The sequence below is a fragment of the Geotrypetes seraphini genome, chromosome 7 (assembly GCF_902459505.1).
Source record: "Geotrypetes seraphini chromosome 7, aGeoSer1.1, whole genome shotgun sequence".
In the NCBI taxonomy this organism is placed as follows: Eukaryota; Metazoa; Chordata; class Amphibia; order Gymnophiona; family Dermophiidae; genus Geotrypetes; species Geotrypetes seraphini.
In genome coordinates, this window is record NC_047090.1 from 30,802,221 (window position 1) to 30,816,810 (window position 14,590).

The following is a 14,590-nucleotide window of genomic DNA, read 5'->3' on the forward strand; positions in this document are numbered from 1 at the left end:
AGGAAACAGATTAAAATACAATATATAGAATTAGAAAAAGAAATAAAAATATTAGAAGCTAAATTGGTAAGTAAATGGGAAAATGAAGTTTTGCAAGCTCTTTTGAAAGCAAAAGGTAAATATAATGAATTAACTTCAAAAATGATAAGAAGAGATTTGTTTTCCAAGCAAACAATGTATTATGGAAATTCTAATAAGGCGGGGAGATTATTGGCAAATTATCTTAAAGCAAAAAAAAGAAGAACTAATATTAATGGAATAAAAGATGATAATGGTATAATAACAAATCAAACAAATATAATATTAAAACAATTTTTAAAATTTTATAAGGACCTGTATTCTTCCGAGCCTTATTTGGAGAGACAAAAAGATGGAAAAAATTTTTTAGATTTAATTAATGGACCTAAGATTCCTGATCATATAAAACGGAGTTTAGATGAACCTATATCATTAAAAGAATTAGAAACAGCATTGAGATCTCTTAGAGTTGGATCCGCTCCAGGTGGTGATGGTTATACAGTAGAATTTTATAAAACATTTCAAAATGTCCTTTCCCCATATTTACTAAATTTATATCAGACACAACTTATAAAAGGTAATATTAAAGGTACTATGGCTGAATCAATAATAATTGTTTTGCCTAAGCCAAATAAAGATCCTTCTTTGGTTTCAAACTACAGGCCTATATCTTTGATAAATGTTGATAATAAACTTTTGGCAAAAATTTTGGCTTTGAGACTAGCCAAAGCTCTCCCACATATTATAGATATGCATCAAACGGGTTTCGTTGCTAAAAGACATTCCTCTAATAACTCTAGATTATTATTTTCACATGTTAAACTTATCAAAAAAAATAGATGAACCAGCTTTTACAATTTCATTAGATGCTGAAAAAGCATTTGATAGGGTAGAATGGAATTTTATGTATCAAGCTTTAGAATGGTTTGGTATAGGTTCTGGATTTATACAAATGGTAAAAACATTGTATAGCTTCCCGATTGCAAGATTAAATATTAATAATAAGATATCTGATGGTTTTCAATTGCGGAGGGGAGTTAGACAAGGTTGTCCTTTATCTCCTTTGTTATTTGATGTTGTATTAGAACCCTTATTGTTAGCAATACAGCAAACGAGGGAGATACAAGGTATTCCATATTCAGATATGGAATATAAAATTTCAGCTTATGCTGATGATATTTTGCTTTATTTGAGAAATCCAGAGTCTACCTTATCTTCTTTATTGGAATTAATTGATAAGTTTGGCAAATTTTCAGGTTATAAAATTAATTGGAATAAATCTGAAATTATACCTCTAAATATTTATTGTGCAAAAGGATTATTTGACAATTTTCCATTTATATGGAAAGAAGAAGGATTTAAATATCTTGGCATTCAAGTTAAAAATACAATTGAAGATACTGTAAAAGAGAATGAAAAATATGTATTAAAAAAAGTTACGGAGTTATGTGAGCAATGGAACCCATTACATATTTCTTGGTGGGGAAGAGTTCAAACTATTAAAATGATGATGTTACCTGTAGTTTGCTACCAAATGAGTATGATACCTATTTATTTTCAGGGGTCCTTTTATAAAAAGCTTAATAGCATTTTAACAAAATTTCTTTGGCTTGGTAAAACACCTAGAATAGCTTTAGTAACTTTACAAAAATCAATTAAGGAGGGAGGGGTAAATTTTCCAAATTTCTATAGGTACCATCAAGCCTATATTCTACGTCAGGGTATGTATTGGATCCTCCCAGAACTTATAGAAAATGCACCAGATTGGTTATATTTGGAATGGCGCCTTATGTTTCCCCTAAATTTAGTTCATCTGCCAAGTATTAATATACCCAGAAGATATAGAGAAAATAAAATAATAATGGATACTTGGAAAACGCTGAGATTTATTGATAAATTAACACCTATCCCAATATATAAATCAACTAATCAATCTATATGGATAAACTCCAAGATCAAAATTGGCGGAGCTCAAATCCTTTGGAAGAACTGGATTATAGCAGGCATAAGATCTCTAGACGATGTTATTTCTGAAGGTAAACTGCTGGATTTTTCACAATTGCAACATAGATTTAGTCTTAATAAAACACAAAGTTTTAAATGGTTGCAATTGAAGCAGGCCATTCAGGATGGGTTCCCTGAATGGAAAACACTGAATAATCAATATAGTTTAAAGTTCTTATGCTTTAAAGCAGACTTCCTAGGACATCAAGCCGCATTGTGGTATAAATTAATATCTGGATATTTGAATAAAAAACCAAAAAATGGTCTAAGAGACATTTGGAGCATTGAGATTGGACATCAGATTAATGCATCTCAATGGCCACTAATTTGGTCTTGGAGAATGGGATGTACAGTGTCAGCATCTATGAGACAAACCTGGTTCTTTTTATTACATAGAGCTTTTTGGACCCCTACACGTTTGCAAAAATTAGACAGTTCTAAGTCCAATAAATGCTGGCACTGTAACCTAGAACCAGGGACATTAGATCATTTATTATATCATTGTCCCTATATTAAAATTTTTTGGAATTCAATTTGGCCACAAATTAATAAATTGATGGAAAATCATATTGCAATATCATATGATACAATTTTATTTGGAATGATGATGAGAAAAAAAAGTCAAATTTCACCAGAAAACAACAAACTTTTATTAATTATGACAGGGGTTGCCATTCAACATATAACTAATAACTGGAAGAATTACAACAACCTAAATTATACATTTTGGTGGAATACAATATGTTATATATTTAAAATGGAAAGAACAATAGCAATACAAAGGGGGACATATACTAAATTTACAAAAATATGGGGGCCATTGACAAAATACTGTAATGAATAAAAAGCAGGATATTTCTTCTTCTTTTCTTCTTTTAAGAATCTTTTTTATGACATACATAGAGGGGGGGTAAGGAAAATAATTTATAAATAATATGTTATAATATATTATACAAAATGTAATGTATAAATGAAAAATAATAGAAGGGTGGGGGGAGGGAGAAGTGATAAAATTTATTTAAAACATATTATATTAGATATAAAAATGTTATTGAATATTCATTAATTGTATTCTAATATGTTGTATACTTTCTATAAAATTTGAAAATTAAAAATATTATATTAAAGTAATAAAAGGGTGGGGGGAGGGTGAGGGGGAAAATCAAATTTAGATATATAATGTATTAGATATAAAAGTGATACTATACATTTATCAATTGTATTTTAATATTATGTACACTTTATGTAAAATTTGAAAATAAAAAATAATGGAAGAAAAAAAAAATACTTTTTGATGTAAACCTATATCTGAAAGTAGTTGGATTAATGTTTCATGCTGAACAATATCAAAAGCTGCAGAAAGTTCAAATTGCAACAGAATAACAAAATGATTGTGCGATTGTAAACTTTGGATCTTGGAAATTAGAGATAGTAACACAATTTCTGTACTAAAATTAGATCTAAAGCCATGTTCAAATGGCAAAAGTATTGAGATTTATCTAAATAACTAGAAAGTTGTCTAGAAATAATGGTCTCTCTCATCTTTGTTAACAGAGGGATGTTAGCAACAGGCCCGTAATGAGATGGAATTGGTGGGTCTAAATCCACATTTTTCAGCAATGGTGTTAGAGCAATATGTCCCATGCTACATGAAAAAAAACTATTATCCAGGATTTAATTTATAAAAGATGTTAACCAAGCTACGGCTTGATTGGGACTATTACAAAAAATTTAGGAAGGAAAAGGATCCAGAATGCATTTTTTTGTCTAAGCTTATCACATAGTTTCTTAACCGGATCATCATTTACAGTTTCAAAATTGCACCAGTTCCTATCAACTGGCTTTAAATTTTTCATCTAAATCAGAATAAAGATAATCATGTTTTACATTTCCAAAAAAGATTCTTGTAGTCAAAATTTTTTCACTGAAAAAGTTTGCAAGATCATCCACATTTGGTCTATTATTTTCATGTGACATATCACTCACATTAGTATGGGATTTCCATAGTTTTAAATAGCTTTATTTTGATATTTGAGCTACCTATTTTGATTCCATAAAAGATCTTCTGAGCTTTATTGAGTTCTTGGTTATATTCAATGATTTTCTTTCTCCATTTTAACCTATCATTTTCTAAATTGTTTTTTTTCCATTTACGTTCTAACCTTTTACAATTCCATTTCAGATCATAATGGCATTGAGAGTATCAAGGAGCTTTACATGAATAAGAAACTGTTTTAGTCGTAAGAGGAGCTAAGGTGTCAAATATTTTCCTAGATTTATCACCCCATATTTTCAAAATATCTTCAAGTTTACAATCTTTAGAGGGGCACATTAAAGTTTCTAAGAATTTGGACCAAAACACTTCTACACTGATCTTTTTCCTTGCAGTTATTTCTTTCCTAAATGGGATCTTTTGAATTTTTGACATAAAAATAGGTAAATTGAAGCTCCCCAAAAATGGTCGGACCAAGGTAACTTTTCCCATCCTATATTAGTAATTGAAGATCTATAATACTTTGTATCTGTTGTGACCGGGTAAGGCCTGGACTGGATTGAACCTAAGCCCTGACCTAGGTCATCCAAACCTCATCCGAGCGGTAAAGCAAGGTATGGAGGGTAGCAGGGTGTGCACATCAAATAAGTCAATGAAAAAGTGTTCAGTGCGAATTCTTTATTTATTTTCCTCTTTATACTATAGTGCAATTCAAAACACAAAACTCTCATTGGTGGCGAAACAGCCTGTTAGCCTACCATGCTTATTCTCTTTACCGTTCAAGAAAATCTGGCACTTTCCAAAAGCTTGCCTCTGGAGCAATTCTCAGGGTGTAATTAACTTTATCACACTGAGCATGGGATTTGTCCTACCCGTAACAGATCTGGGTTGTTTAGATCTCCTGCCCAATCAATCCCAACAATTGATGACATACAAAAACTCCACAAAGGTGCCTTCAAGTTGTGTTCCAATTTCAAGTCCTGGAACTTGCTTGCACTACTTGGACAGGTTCCCCCACAGTTCTCCTGTGATTATGCAAATTCAGAAGCAGAAATTCCTAACTCTTCTGTTATCATTAGTTTTGTGAGACAACACCACATTATCAGAAACAGCACTTTTACTTTCCCCAAAGTTCACTCAATGACCATGCCTTCAGACAAGCATAATTCCTCAGGCTCCATTTCAATATCATTTACTAGCATTTCTTCTGGCAATTCAACATCATATTCCTCATTACCTTCAGAAGAATTATCAGAGGTTTTAGCCCTGAGGTTTTCCACCTGCTTCCTTTGGGAAAAGCTGGTTTCTGTCCTCTGAATCCTGGCTGGCACAGGTCTGCTGCTCTCCAGGGATTCAGGTATGCTGTAAGTTTGTGGCTGCCTAGAAGCCACACCCCTTTCTCCTGCTCTGAGCTGATTGGTTCAGCTGAGCTCCTGGAGCTCTTTGCTAATGTGCCTTGGTAGCTTCTTAGTCCTGCCTACAGCAGGGCTGACTGGAGGAGCTAATCCAGTTCTGGGTCTTGCTACCACCTGCCTAGTGCCTGCTGGGACTTGTAGTTGTCTGTCCTTAGCTGTTCCTAAGCTAGGGCTAGGCAAGGATAATCGGGTCAATGCAGTACTATCCTTTTGAGATTTATTCACCAAGGGTGTTCCTTGCCCTGCTTGTTTCTAAGAGCAGGTTTAGGTACAATTTCAGAGCACTGCAGGATATCTTTTGTTTTGATAGGGCTCTCCCTGTCACACTATATAGCTAATAATGTCTTCTAGAGCAGTGTTTTTCAACCTTTTTACACCTATGGACCGGCAGAAATAAAATAATTATTCTGTGGACTGGCATCGGTCCTTGGACCGGCGGTTGAAGAACACTGGGCTAAGTCGTGGGCCAGACCCCGCCCATCTCTATCCAATCTCCACCCCAGACCCCGCCCCCATAATAATACTAATTGTACCTTGCATATCCCATGCCTCATCTGGAAGCTTTCCCTCCGACGTTGCGACGTCAGAGAGAAGGCTTCCGGTTCAGATGCAGGACGTGCGTAGGAGCCGCTGCCCGTGGCTTTGTGCACTGAATCAGTGAAGAAGAGGGAGCTGGCTTGAAGATAACGCCTCATCGATCGCACCGTGGACCGGCGGTTGAAGAACACTGTTTTGGGCCTGATGCACGTGCCGGCACTGTTCTAGAGTGTCTTTTTTTTTTTTTTTTTTTTTAAAGATTGTTTATTGTGAATTGCAACACAGGCTGCACAACCAGCAAACAGTACAATCATGATCAATACTATACAAAGATGGTAGGAAAATAGCAGCCTATATGCAACAAGAGCATCTACCAACTAGTCAACAGCTCCGTTGCAACTTGCATTTTCAGTGTTATTCCTCACAAGCACTCAACCCTATCAACCACCCCTCGTGCAATCAGACCTGCTTGCTCACTACCCAGGACACATCAAACACTCCAAACTCACTCGTCTATCCAGGCCTCTGTGATCTCTGTGGAAATCAGGAAAATCTTGAGAGCTCGTTGCTACACAGCATACAACTGTGGAGGATGATCTCCAGGACAGAAGATCAATAATTCTTTCCAGAGGGCTACATAGCACAATTGTTCTATCCTTACATTTAAGGGAGACCGTTGTATCTCTTATCGAGCCACCTCTTCTATCCAATTAAGCCAGTGGAAATAAGAGGCTGCTCGAAGAGTATGTCCTTTATCATGGGTAGTAGCTGATGTTGTGTCAGTCCCAAAGTATTCATCAGGTTTTTATCTCTTTCAGCCTCTACACTAGTGAATTTTTGAAGGAAAGCACCATATAGAGTATTTTTCTTAGAAAATTCTGGATCCAGAATTGCTGCTACCTTTCTTCCTGTACTAAGGCAGTCATATTCATTCAAAGCAGCTTTTCTATCTCACAGAACACACGCAGCAGTGTCAAACTTGAGAAACATTTCTAACGTGCTTGTTTTCCACCTCCAGTTTTATGGAGTGGCAGCTCATGGTGTTAATATTTTTTTCCTCCTCTTGGTGCAGCTTCAGACTCCCAGTGATGGGGAATCAGCTGTGCTTATTCCCATCACTCTCTTTCCATGCTGATATAGACCCTCTCATTGAAAATATCGGTTGGTATGTGACATGTGTTGCCACCTTCCCGGCACTTTGAGCTAGCTATGGGAAGAAAGGGATTATATACTCACATCACTATTAATAGCTGTTTCAAAAAATACTTAATACTATAGACATTTTGGTCAAAATTATTAATGCAGTCAGGTAAATGCTTAAGGTTCCAAGGAAATAGATGTGACTCACATTTAACATGAAGCTTATTCAGGGGCTCTTGCTATTTTGCTTAAATCTCTGGGAGCAAATATAAAACAAATAACTTTTATAGGTGCTAATCTACTAGGTTATCTCATCTTTAATCTTCAACCTTTTAACCTGTTACCTGTTCTAAGCTCATTGGGGAAGATGGGATATAAAATGAATTAAATAAATAAATACCTCTGATATTCAAGTAGAAGCAGAGCTCATTCCTCCATAAAATGCTTATTCAGTTGTACATGAGGACTTATAAACTTATTGCATGATTAACTTTGACATATATTTTTAGTAACTAATATAGTACTCACAAACACACTTGAAAAAGGTTAAACCTTTAATTACAAACCAATCATATTCACCACACAAAATCTAATTTCTTTAGGAACACTTTAAACAAGCATACATCTCTACTTCACTGATAGTTCAGTGTTTAAAACATATGTATCTTCAATATCACCAGTATATCATCATTATCAAAAAATTTTCCTTCGTCAACTAACCTTTTATAAATTAAAACGAGTCAAGATCACTCCTATTCATGTGTTATCAAATCATCACCTCCCTTTCTGTCAAAAAATGCTATGTTGACCACATGAAGTATAAAACAGTCTCTCGTTTCTAGCACTGAGCATACTTACACCTTTGCAGTACATATAGGGAATTAAATTTAGAGTAGGAAGACAACAAAGTCTGAGGGAATTTTTTTTATATATACAGCAGACAAAGTAAAACAAAATGTTAAAACTTCTTTTCTTAAAAGTAAAATCCAAGTGAAGGAAAAACCAAACTCTCTGCTCTTTCTTTCATTTGTATTAGGGCTTTATTTGTCCACTATGCATGAAATCTCATGGATCAGCAGAAGAGCTTTTTATGCATTACGAAGCAGCTCATGAATCAAATGACTCCAACCTTGGTGGAGGAATTGATCTGTCTACAAACAGGTGAATGAAATAACTTTGTTTATATTTCTGGTAGGGGATAGGGACCTGACACAATTTATCAAATCAGTTGGTTTCTGTGCTTTATGTACTCAAAATGAAAACCGATAGACTGACGACTCCATTTCACTTTTGTTTCCTGTAGTTTAGAGAAACCTCAGTATATTCTAATGCAATGTGTCTAGTAGTCCTGAATGGTAGGGTTTTGTCCTTTGAACCCGCAAGTTGCTGCAGAAGATGTTGCACATCTTTCGACTAAGCCTTCTTTTCAGAGCAAGCAAGCAAGTTGAGAAGGTGTCTTTCTGCTCTTCTCTGTGGTTCTTTGTTATTTTTGGGTTTTTCGCATTCAAAGTTCAAGGCTTTAGTGCCCAGAGGTTCTCATTTGGTGTGACCTCTGCCTGAGAGAAGGTACAGACTCACACAGTGACAATCTGCTGCTAGCAGGGTCATCCTTTGAGAATGAATACCTGTCTAGCCAGCTTGCTTTAATATTTTTGGAGCTTGGGGTCCATTCCCTAGTATCTTGCTTGCATCCTCAATTTTATCAGGAGCTTGAATGCAGGCTATTTGGCTCAGTGTCTGGCTGTTTGGGCTTTATCAGAGCTGGCTGCGTTTTCCACCACCCCTCCCACCCCCTTCCCAGTACAATGTGAGGAGTTCATGGGGTTGAGTCTCAGTCTGGCATCGGTCCAATTGGCAGCCAGAAGACCACACTTTGTGTATCGAGTTTGAGGCACAGTCTTCTCCAGATTCCCAGCTGCAGGTTTTGAGCAGACACAGGCTTCAAATGACACTGTAAGTAAGGCTATTGTGGCCTATGGGGAAAATCAGAGGGGGGGGGGAGTATGGGTTTTTTTTTTTTTTTTTTGAGTTTTTGGACTTTTCATTTTTCTCCCTGGGCTGTTTTTGGTGCCAAGATCATTGCCATGATGACCATCTTGAGTTTTCCTACTTTTATTATTTTTAAAGCCTCTATTTGCCTCAAAACCCCTCGATTTTGCTTAAATCAATAGAGGTGAACTCAGGCCTTTTTACATCTATATTATGTCAGGTTTGTGTGGGATGGCCGGCCGAGGAACATCCATGTACCATATGCCACAGAGCACACGGGGTGGGGGTGGGGGACAGGAGCAATGTGCCCAACCACCTCTGAGACCTTAAGAAATTCAAGACTGCAGGAAATTCAGTTTCTAGGGAAGACACCTCTTCTGGAGCCGTCTGACAGTGAATTGGCAAAACGCAGAGGAGGAAGAGTGAGTGTCTCCAAAGGTCCTTCAGCCTGTCGGGACAGGGGTTCACTCCTGATTTCATGAGTCTGATGTGGAGTGCATATTTAAATTGTTGGGGTCAGTCCTCATCTTCTACAGGCACGGCCAGGGCTGAGCAAGCGGGAGACTTCCCTCAGGTGGCTCCCCAATTGGAGGCAGACCTATCGCTGGACCCAGATGCCCAGTCTGTGATGATTTGGGTTCTGGATCCATACCTTTATTATCCCAGGGAGCTGCTTCTCTCCTGGAGGATTCTGGCTCTCCGCATGAGGCCAGTGGGCAGGAGGCAGTGGTTTCTCTGGACCAAGGAGAGGATTAGGGGGTGTGTCGCCTATTTATGGCTAAAGTGCTCTCTGGCCTTATTGCAGATTTGCTGCAAGAGCTGAAATTGGAATCCCCGCAAGCCTCCATTTCTCAGTGCTCAGGTATGAGCAGCTCCATATCTCAGACCGTGCACTTTTCCTTACATACAGCCTCCCAGTAATCGGAGATTACTGGGAGGCTCAGGGGGCTCACTGAGGGTAGCTAGGACTATGTCCAAACTCTACCCGCTGGCACATGATTTCCAGCAGATGTTTGATTAGCTTAAGGTGGATTCGCTGGTAGCCCAGATTACCAAGCAGACTTTGCTACCCAGTGAAAAGGGTGTAGTGATAAAGGATCATAAAGTGGATGTGGTCCTTAAGAGGCAATTTGAAGCCTTAGCCCTTGGGCTTGAATCTGTTGTGGCAGCTTTGTTTGTGTCTCATGCTTGCCATATTCAGCTCATCCGGCTTCTGGCATTGTTTGATGAGGAATCCTTCCAGATGGTTCTATCGGGAGTGAATTATGTGGCTGATGCTCTTTACAATATTATCAGAGCCATGAGCAAAATTTCCACTTTTTCCATCTTCACCCGAAGAATACTTTGGATCAGGCAATTGATGGGAGAATTGGCCTTGAAGGCTACACTTATCAGGCTGTTTTTCCAAGGACAGATGCTTTTTAGTAAGTGCCTCTGCAGTCTTATGCTAGTGTGCAAGATCATCACCTGAAAACGTTACTGGATAGCAGACCTTGGGCTGCTTGAGGTTTCTGACGAGGAAATTTTTGAGGCTCTTGGAAGATTTTGCTTGTACTTGAGCAGTTATGCCCCTCAGAGACCTTTTCAGGGGTCAAGACAGCAATTCAGCAGGGTCCAGCAACTTCAAGCCTCTGGCTCTTGCCTGTCCTCAGCCTTCAAGAAAATGCATTGACACCAGGTCAGTGGCTGTACCTCCCCAGATAGGGGGAAGCCTGTCGGCGTAATTGGAAATCCGGGCACAAATATGTTCGATCGCTGGGTCCTGGAGATCATTTGAGAGGGTTACTAGATCAAGTTTTCTCACCTTCTCTCAAACCTTTTCGTGGATTCACCAGCTGGCCAGAAAAGACTATCAGAGTCCAATCAATGGTACAGAGGATCTTTGATATTCATGTCATAGAGCCTGTACTGGATGAAGAATTGGGCTTGAGCAGATACTCCATATACTTCATAGTGCCCATGAAAGGCTCAGATCGATCCAGGATCTCAAATCCATCAATGCAGCAGTGAAAGAGCCTTGTTTCTGGATGGAAACCTTTAGATCGCTCATTGGAGTGTTGGTGCTGGGGAAGTACTTAGCCTCACTAGATTTAACAGAGGCCTACCTTCATATTCCCATATTTCCAATTCACAGTAAGTACTTAAGGTTTCAGTCCCCTGGGACAACATTTCCAGTTTTCCATGCTGCCATTGGAACTAGCCATGGCACCGCACACCTTTACCAAGGTGGTGGTAGTGGTGGCTACTCATCTCCGCAAAACGAGGATCCAGGTGCAACCCTAATTGGATGATTGGCTGATCTGAGCTCCATCCAAAGAGGAAGGAGAACAAACGGTGATGCGAGTGGTCCATCTATTGGAGGACCTGGGTTGGATAGTAAATGTCAAGAAGAGCCATTTGGCTCCAATCCAACAACCTGGAGTAACTGGAAGTATGGTTTGACATGGCAATGGGCCATGGGTTTGTTTTGTTTTTTTTTTGCCAGAGCTGTGCAAACAACAAGCTCCTGAAGCAAATAACGGACCTACCGATGAAGTTGACTCCCTCTGCATGGCATTACCTCCAGGTTCTGGGGTCCATGGCAGTGACCACAGAGGTGGTACCATGGACGAAGGCTTTTATGTGTCCTTTGCAGGCCCATATAACAGGAGTAGAGAACATCCAGGCCATTTTCTCAGCAGGTAGACTCTGGATCTGAGCAAACTGTTCAGAGCCTTCCTCTGATGGTTGTATACTGCCATAGCTGCTGTTTTAGGAGGCCCTGGAGATATGTCAGGCCTCACTGGGGGGCAGGGGTTGTTCACTGAATTGGTGTGTCTGATTTTGGGGAAAAACAAATTAATTTGAATTGATTCACTGAAGTGAATCGATTTGAATCAGGGAATCACTAGTTAATATGTAATAACTACCTCCATGTTAACTGTGAGGCACTCACTGTTCAATCTCTTTGTTCTATGTTAACTGTTAACATGGATATTAGTGCATGCTAACTTGTAAGGTGTTGGTGCTTGCTTACTGCCACAATAATTTCTAATTCAGCTTAATAAATACTTAATATTTAATATTTTTTATTCTTTCCTGTTTTGGCACAGAGGAAACATAATAATACTCCAACAAGAAGTCAAAGATCTACAAGCTTCACTTAAGGTAGACCCAAATATTTTTTCAGGTGCAGTGTGGGAATATGAATTTGGATTGTGTTTGGAGCAGTCTAAACATAACTTCTGATAATGTTATAAAAATTAGTAGCAGTAATACTAGAAGTACTGAAATTCTGGTGTGCTTTCTCTTCCTAGGAAGAGAAATGGTACTCAGAAGAACTGAAGAAAGAATTGGAAAAAGTTCAAGGGCAACTGAAGCAAGTAATTCCTTTAAAGTTATTAAAGAGTTATGAACAACTTTTGTATAACAGGGCTGTTATATAGTGCAAGAGCTTATTGATTTGTTTTGTTCTTCTAGCATTCTTGATTTTTTTGTTAATGACATTTGTTATCTGTTTTGGAATTTGGTAGTTTATGAAACTGAACAGTCTTTTAAAAATTGTTTAATATTCTGCATGTTCTAAAGTTCTTCATGGCAAACTGGCTTGTTACCTACACTTCCAGTCATTCTACAGTATATTTAAGCTTTCATAACAATCTGCAGTCCTTTGTTCATGCTTTCTTAAGGTAGGATTGAAGGTGTCTGATGCCCTAGGCCAGTGGTCTTGCAAGATCCGCAAGCCAATGGCAGCTCATGGAGACCTTTTTGGTAGCTCATGCTGCAGTTCAGAGTTCCATTCCCCCCTGGGATCCATCACTGCAGCTGCTTTTTCTCTCTTCAGGCTGCCAGCAACTTGAGGAAAGCAAACTCACTGCCTATCCCCACATAGGCATGAAGCAGTACAGAGAGAAAGCTTCTGGGCTGGCAAATGCAGTATGTTTTCTTCACTTGCATTGCCATAGGCCAAAAGAGTAAAAGAGCTGCTGCTGTACGGGATCTCATGGAGGGAAGGAGCGCAGGGGAATCACAGGAGGGAAAGAAAAAAGAAAGAAAGATGCAAGATCTTCGGGGGAGGGAATGGAACAAGAAGAGAAGAACAGAGATGTCAGATCATGGAAGGGAGGAGGAGACCACAAGAAGGGAAAAGGGCAAGAGAGACATGGACTACAGGAGGGGGAAGGAAGGAGAGAGATTTTCCAGACTAGAGTAGGGAGGAAGAAGGAAGAGGAGAGAATGGAGATACCAGATTACAAGAAGGGGAAAGGGAAGGAGAGAGATGGACTACTGGAGAGGGAGGGAATGAAAGAGAAATGCCAGACCAGGGAAGGAGAAGAGAGAGGTAGGGAGAGGGGGAAGAGAAGGACAGAGAGATGCCAGAGGGGAGGAGGATGGAAGGGAAGGAGTGGAGAAAGATGCCAGACTGTGGTAAGGAGAGGATAAAGATCCCAGACCAAAGGAGAGTTAAAGAGAGGGAGCAGATGGTATACAGAGATGGGAGGGGTGGAGAAGGGAAGAGAGATGGAAGAAATGCTGTTATTGGATAGATAAGAATAGGGGAGAAGAAAGAGGAGATGGCACACATGAATGGTGGAGAAGGACAGAGAGAGGGAGGAGAGAGTGTGCATGAATAGATAGATTTGAGGAGGAAGCAGAAAAATGGAAGAAAGTTGAGTTTTAAGTTAGTGCCAAAGATGAATGTAGGGCAGAAAGTGAAGGAGAGAAAACCAGCAAATGGATAAAGGTGGTCCTGGAAACAGAGAGTACAGACAGAAGGAAGTGTAACCAGAGACTGGGAAAAGATGAGTAGAAAAATAAAATCACCAGACAAACAAAGGTAGGAAAAGTGATTTTATTTTCAGTTTAGTGATTGAAATGTCAGTTTTCAGAATTTACATCGGCTGTTTATATTTTGCACTGTTCAGGAAGAAATGCATTTCTTTCTATTTCTCTGGTGCTGCTGTACTGCATGCAGAGTCCAGCATCTTAAGGGTTTTGTTTGTGTATATTAGGACTTTCAGTTTGTGGTTCTGTATTGCATAGGGTTTATATGTGTTCTGCATGTGTGACCAAGGCCAATTGTTTTGGTAGGAATGAATGTCGTGAAGCATTATTGGTGTCATGGCCCCAAATAGAAAGATTTGTCAGCTCTCTGTCAGTCCTGGACCCAAAATGGCCCTCACTTAAAAATTAGCAAAGACCACTGCTCTAGGCAAACCTCAGCTATAGACCCTGCTTCAGGTATTTAGCAACTCCCCTTTCTAATATTCTGCTATGCTACTCCTCCCCCTTCACCGCTTCAAAAAACAAAATTTCAGCAGAATCTACCTATGGGAGGAAGTGAAAAAAATAACATTTAGTATTTAGAACTATAAAAATTGTGTGACCACCAAACTTCATTTGTCTTGTTAACCCCACAGTGCCATATACATTTAACATATCAAACGTTTGAAGCTACTGATGTAAAATTCTGCTTCCTTTTTCGTAGTTTATAACGTTGATATAAACTGTTACT

The 14,590-nt window shown here is 38.8% G+C and overlaps 1 protein-coding gene across 3 annotated transcripts in view; it reads left to right on the forward strand.

The window, feature by feature from the left end:
- Positions 1–14,590, forward strand: part of EEA1 (early endosome antigen 1) — a 243,198-nt gene that overhangs the window by 36,144 nt on the left and 192,464 nt on the right. For 2 of the 3 annotated variants that reach the window (XM_033951558.1, XM_033951559.1), the window contains 3 exons: positions 8,144–8,268; positions 12,189–12,243; positions 12,393–12,458. In XM_033951558.1, the coding sequence (XP_033807449.1) occupies positions 8,144–8,268; positions 12,189–12,243; positions 12,393–12,458 (246 nt within the window). Of the gene's footprint in view, positions 1–8,143; positions 8,269–12,188; positions 12,244–12,392; positions 12,459–14,590 lie in introns of those variants that run through there. The other variant, XM_033951560.1, reaches the window with a different exon arrangement.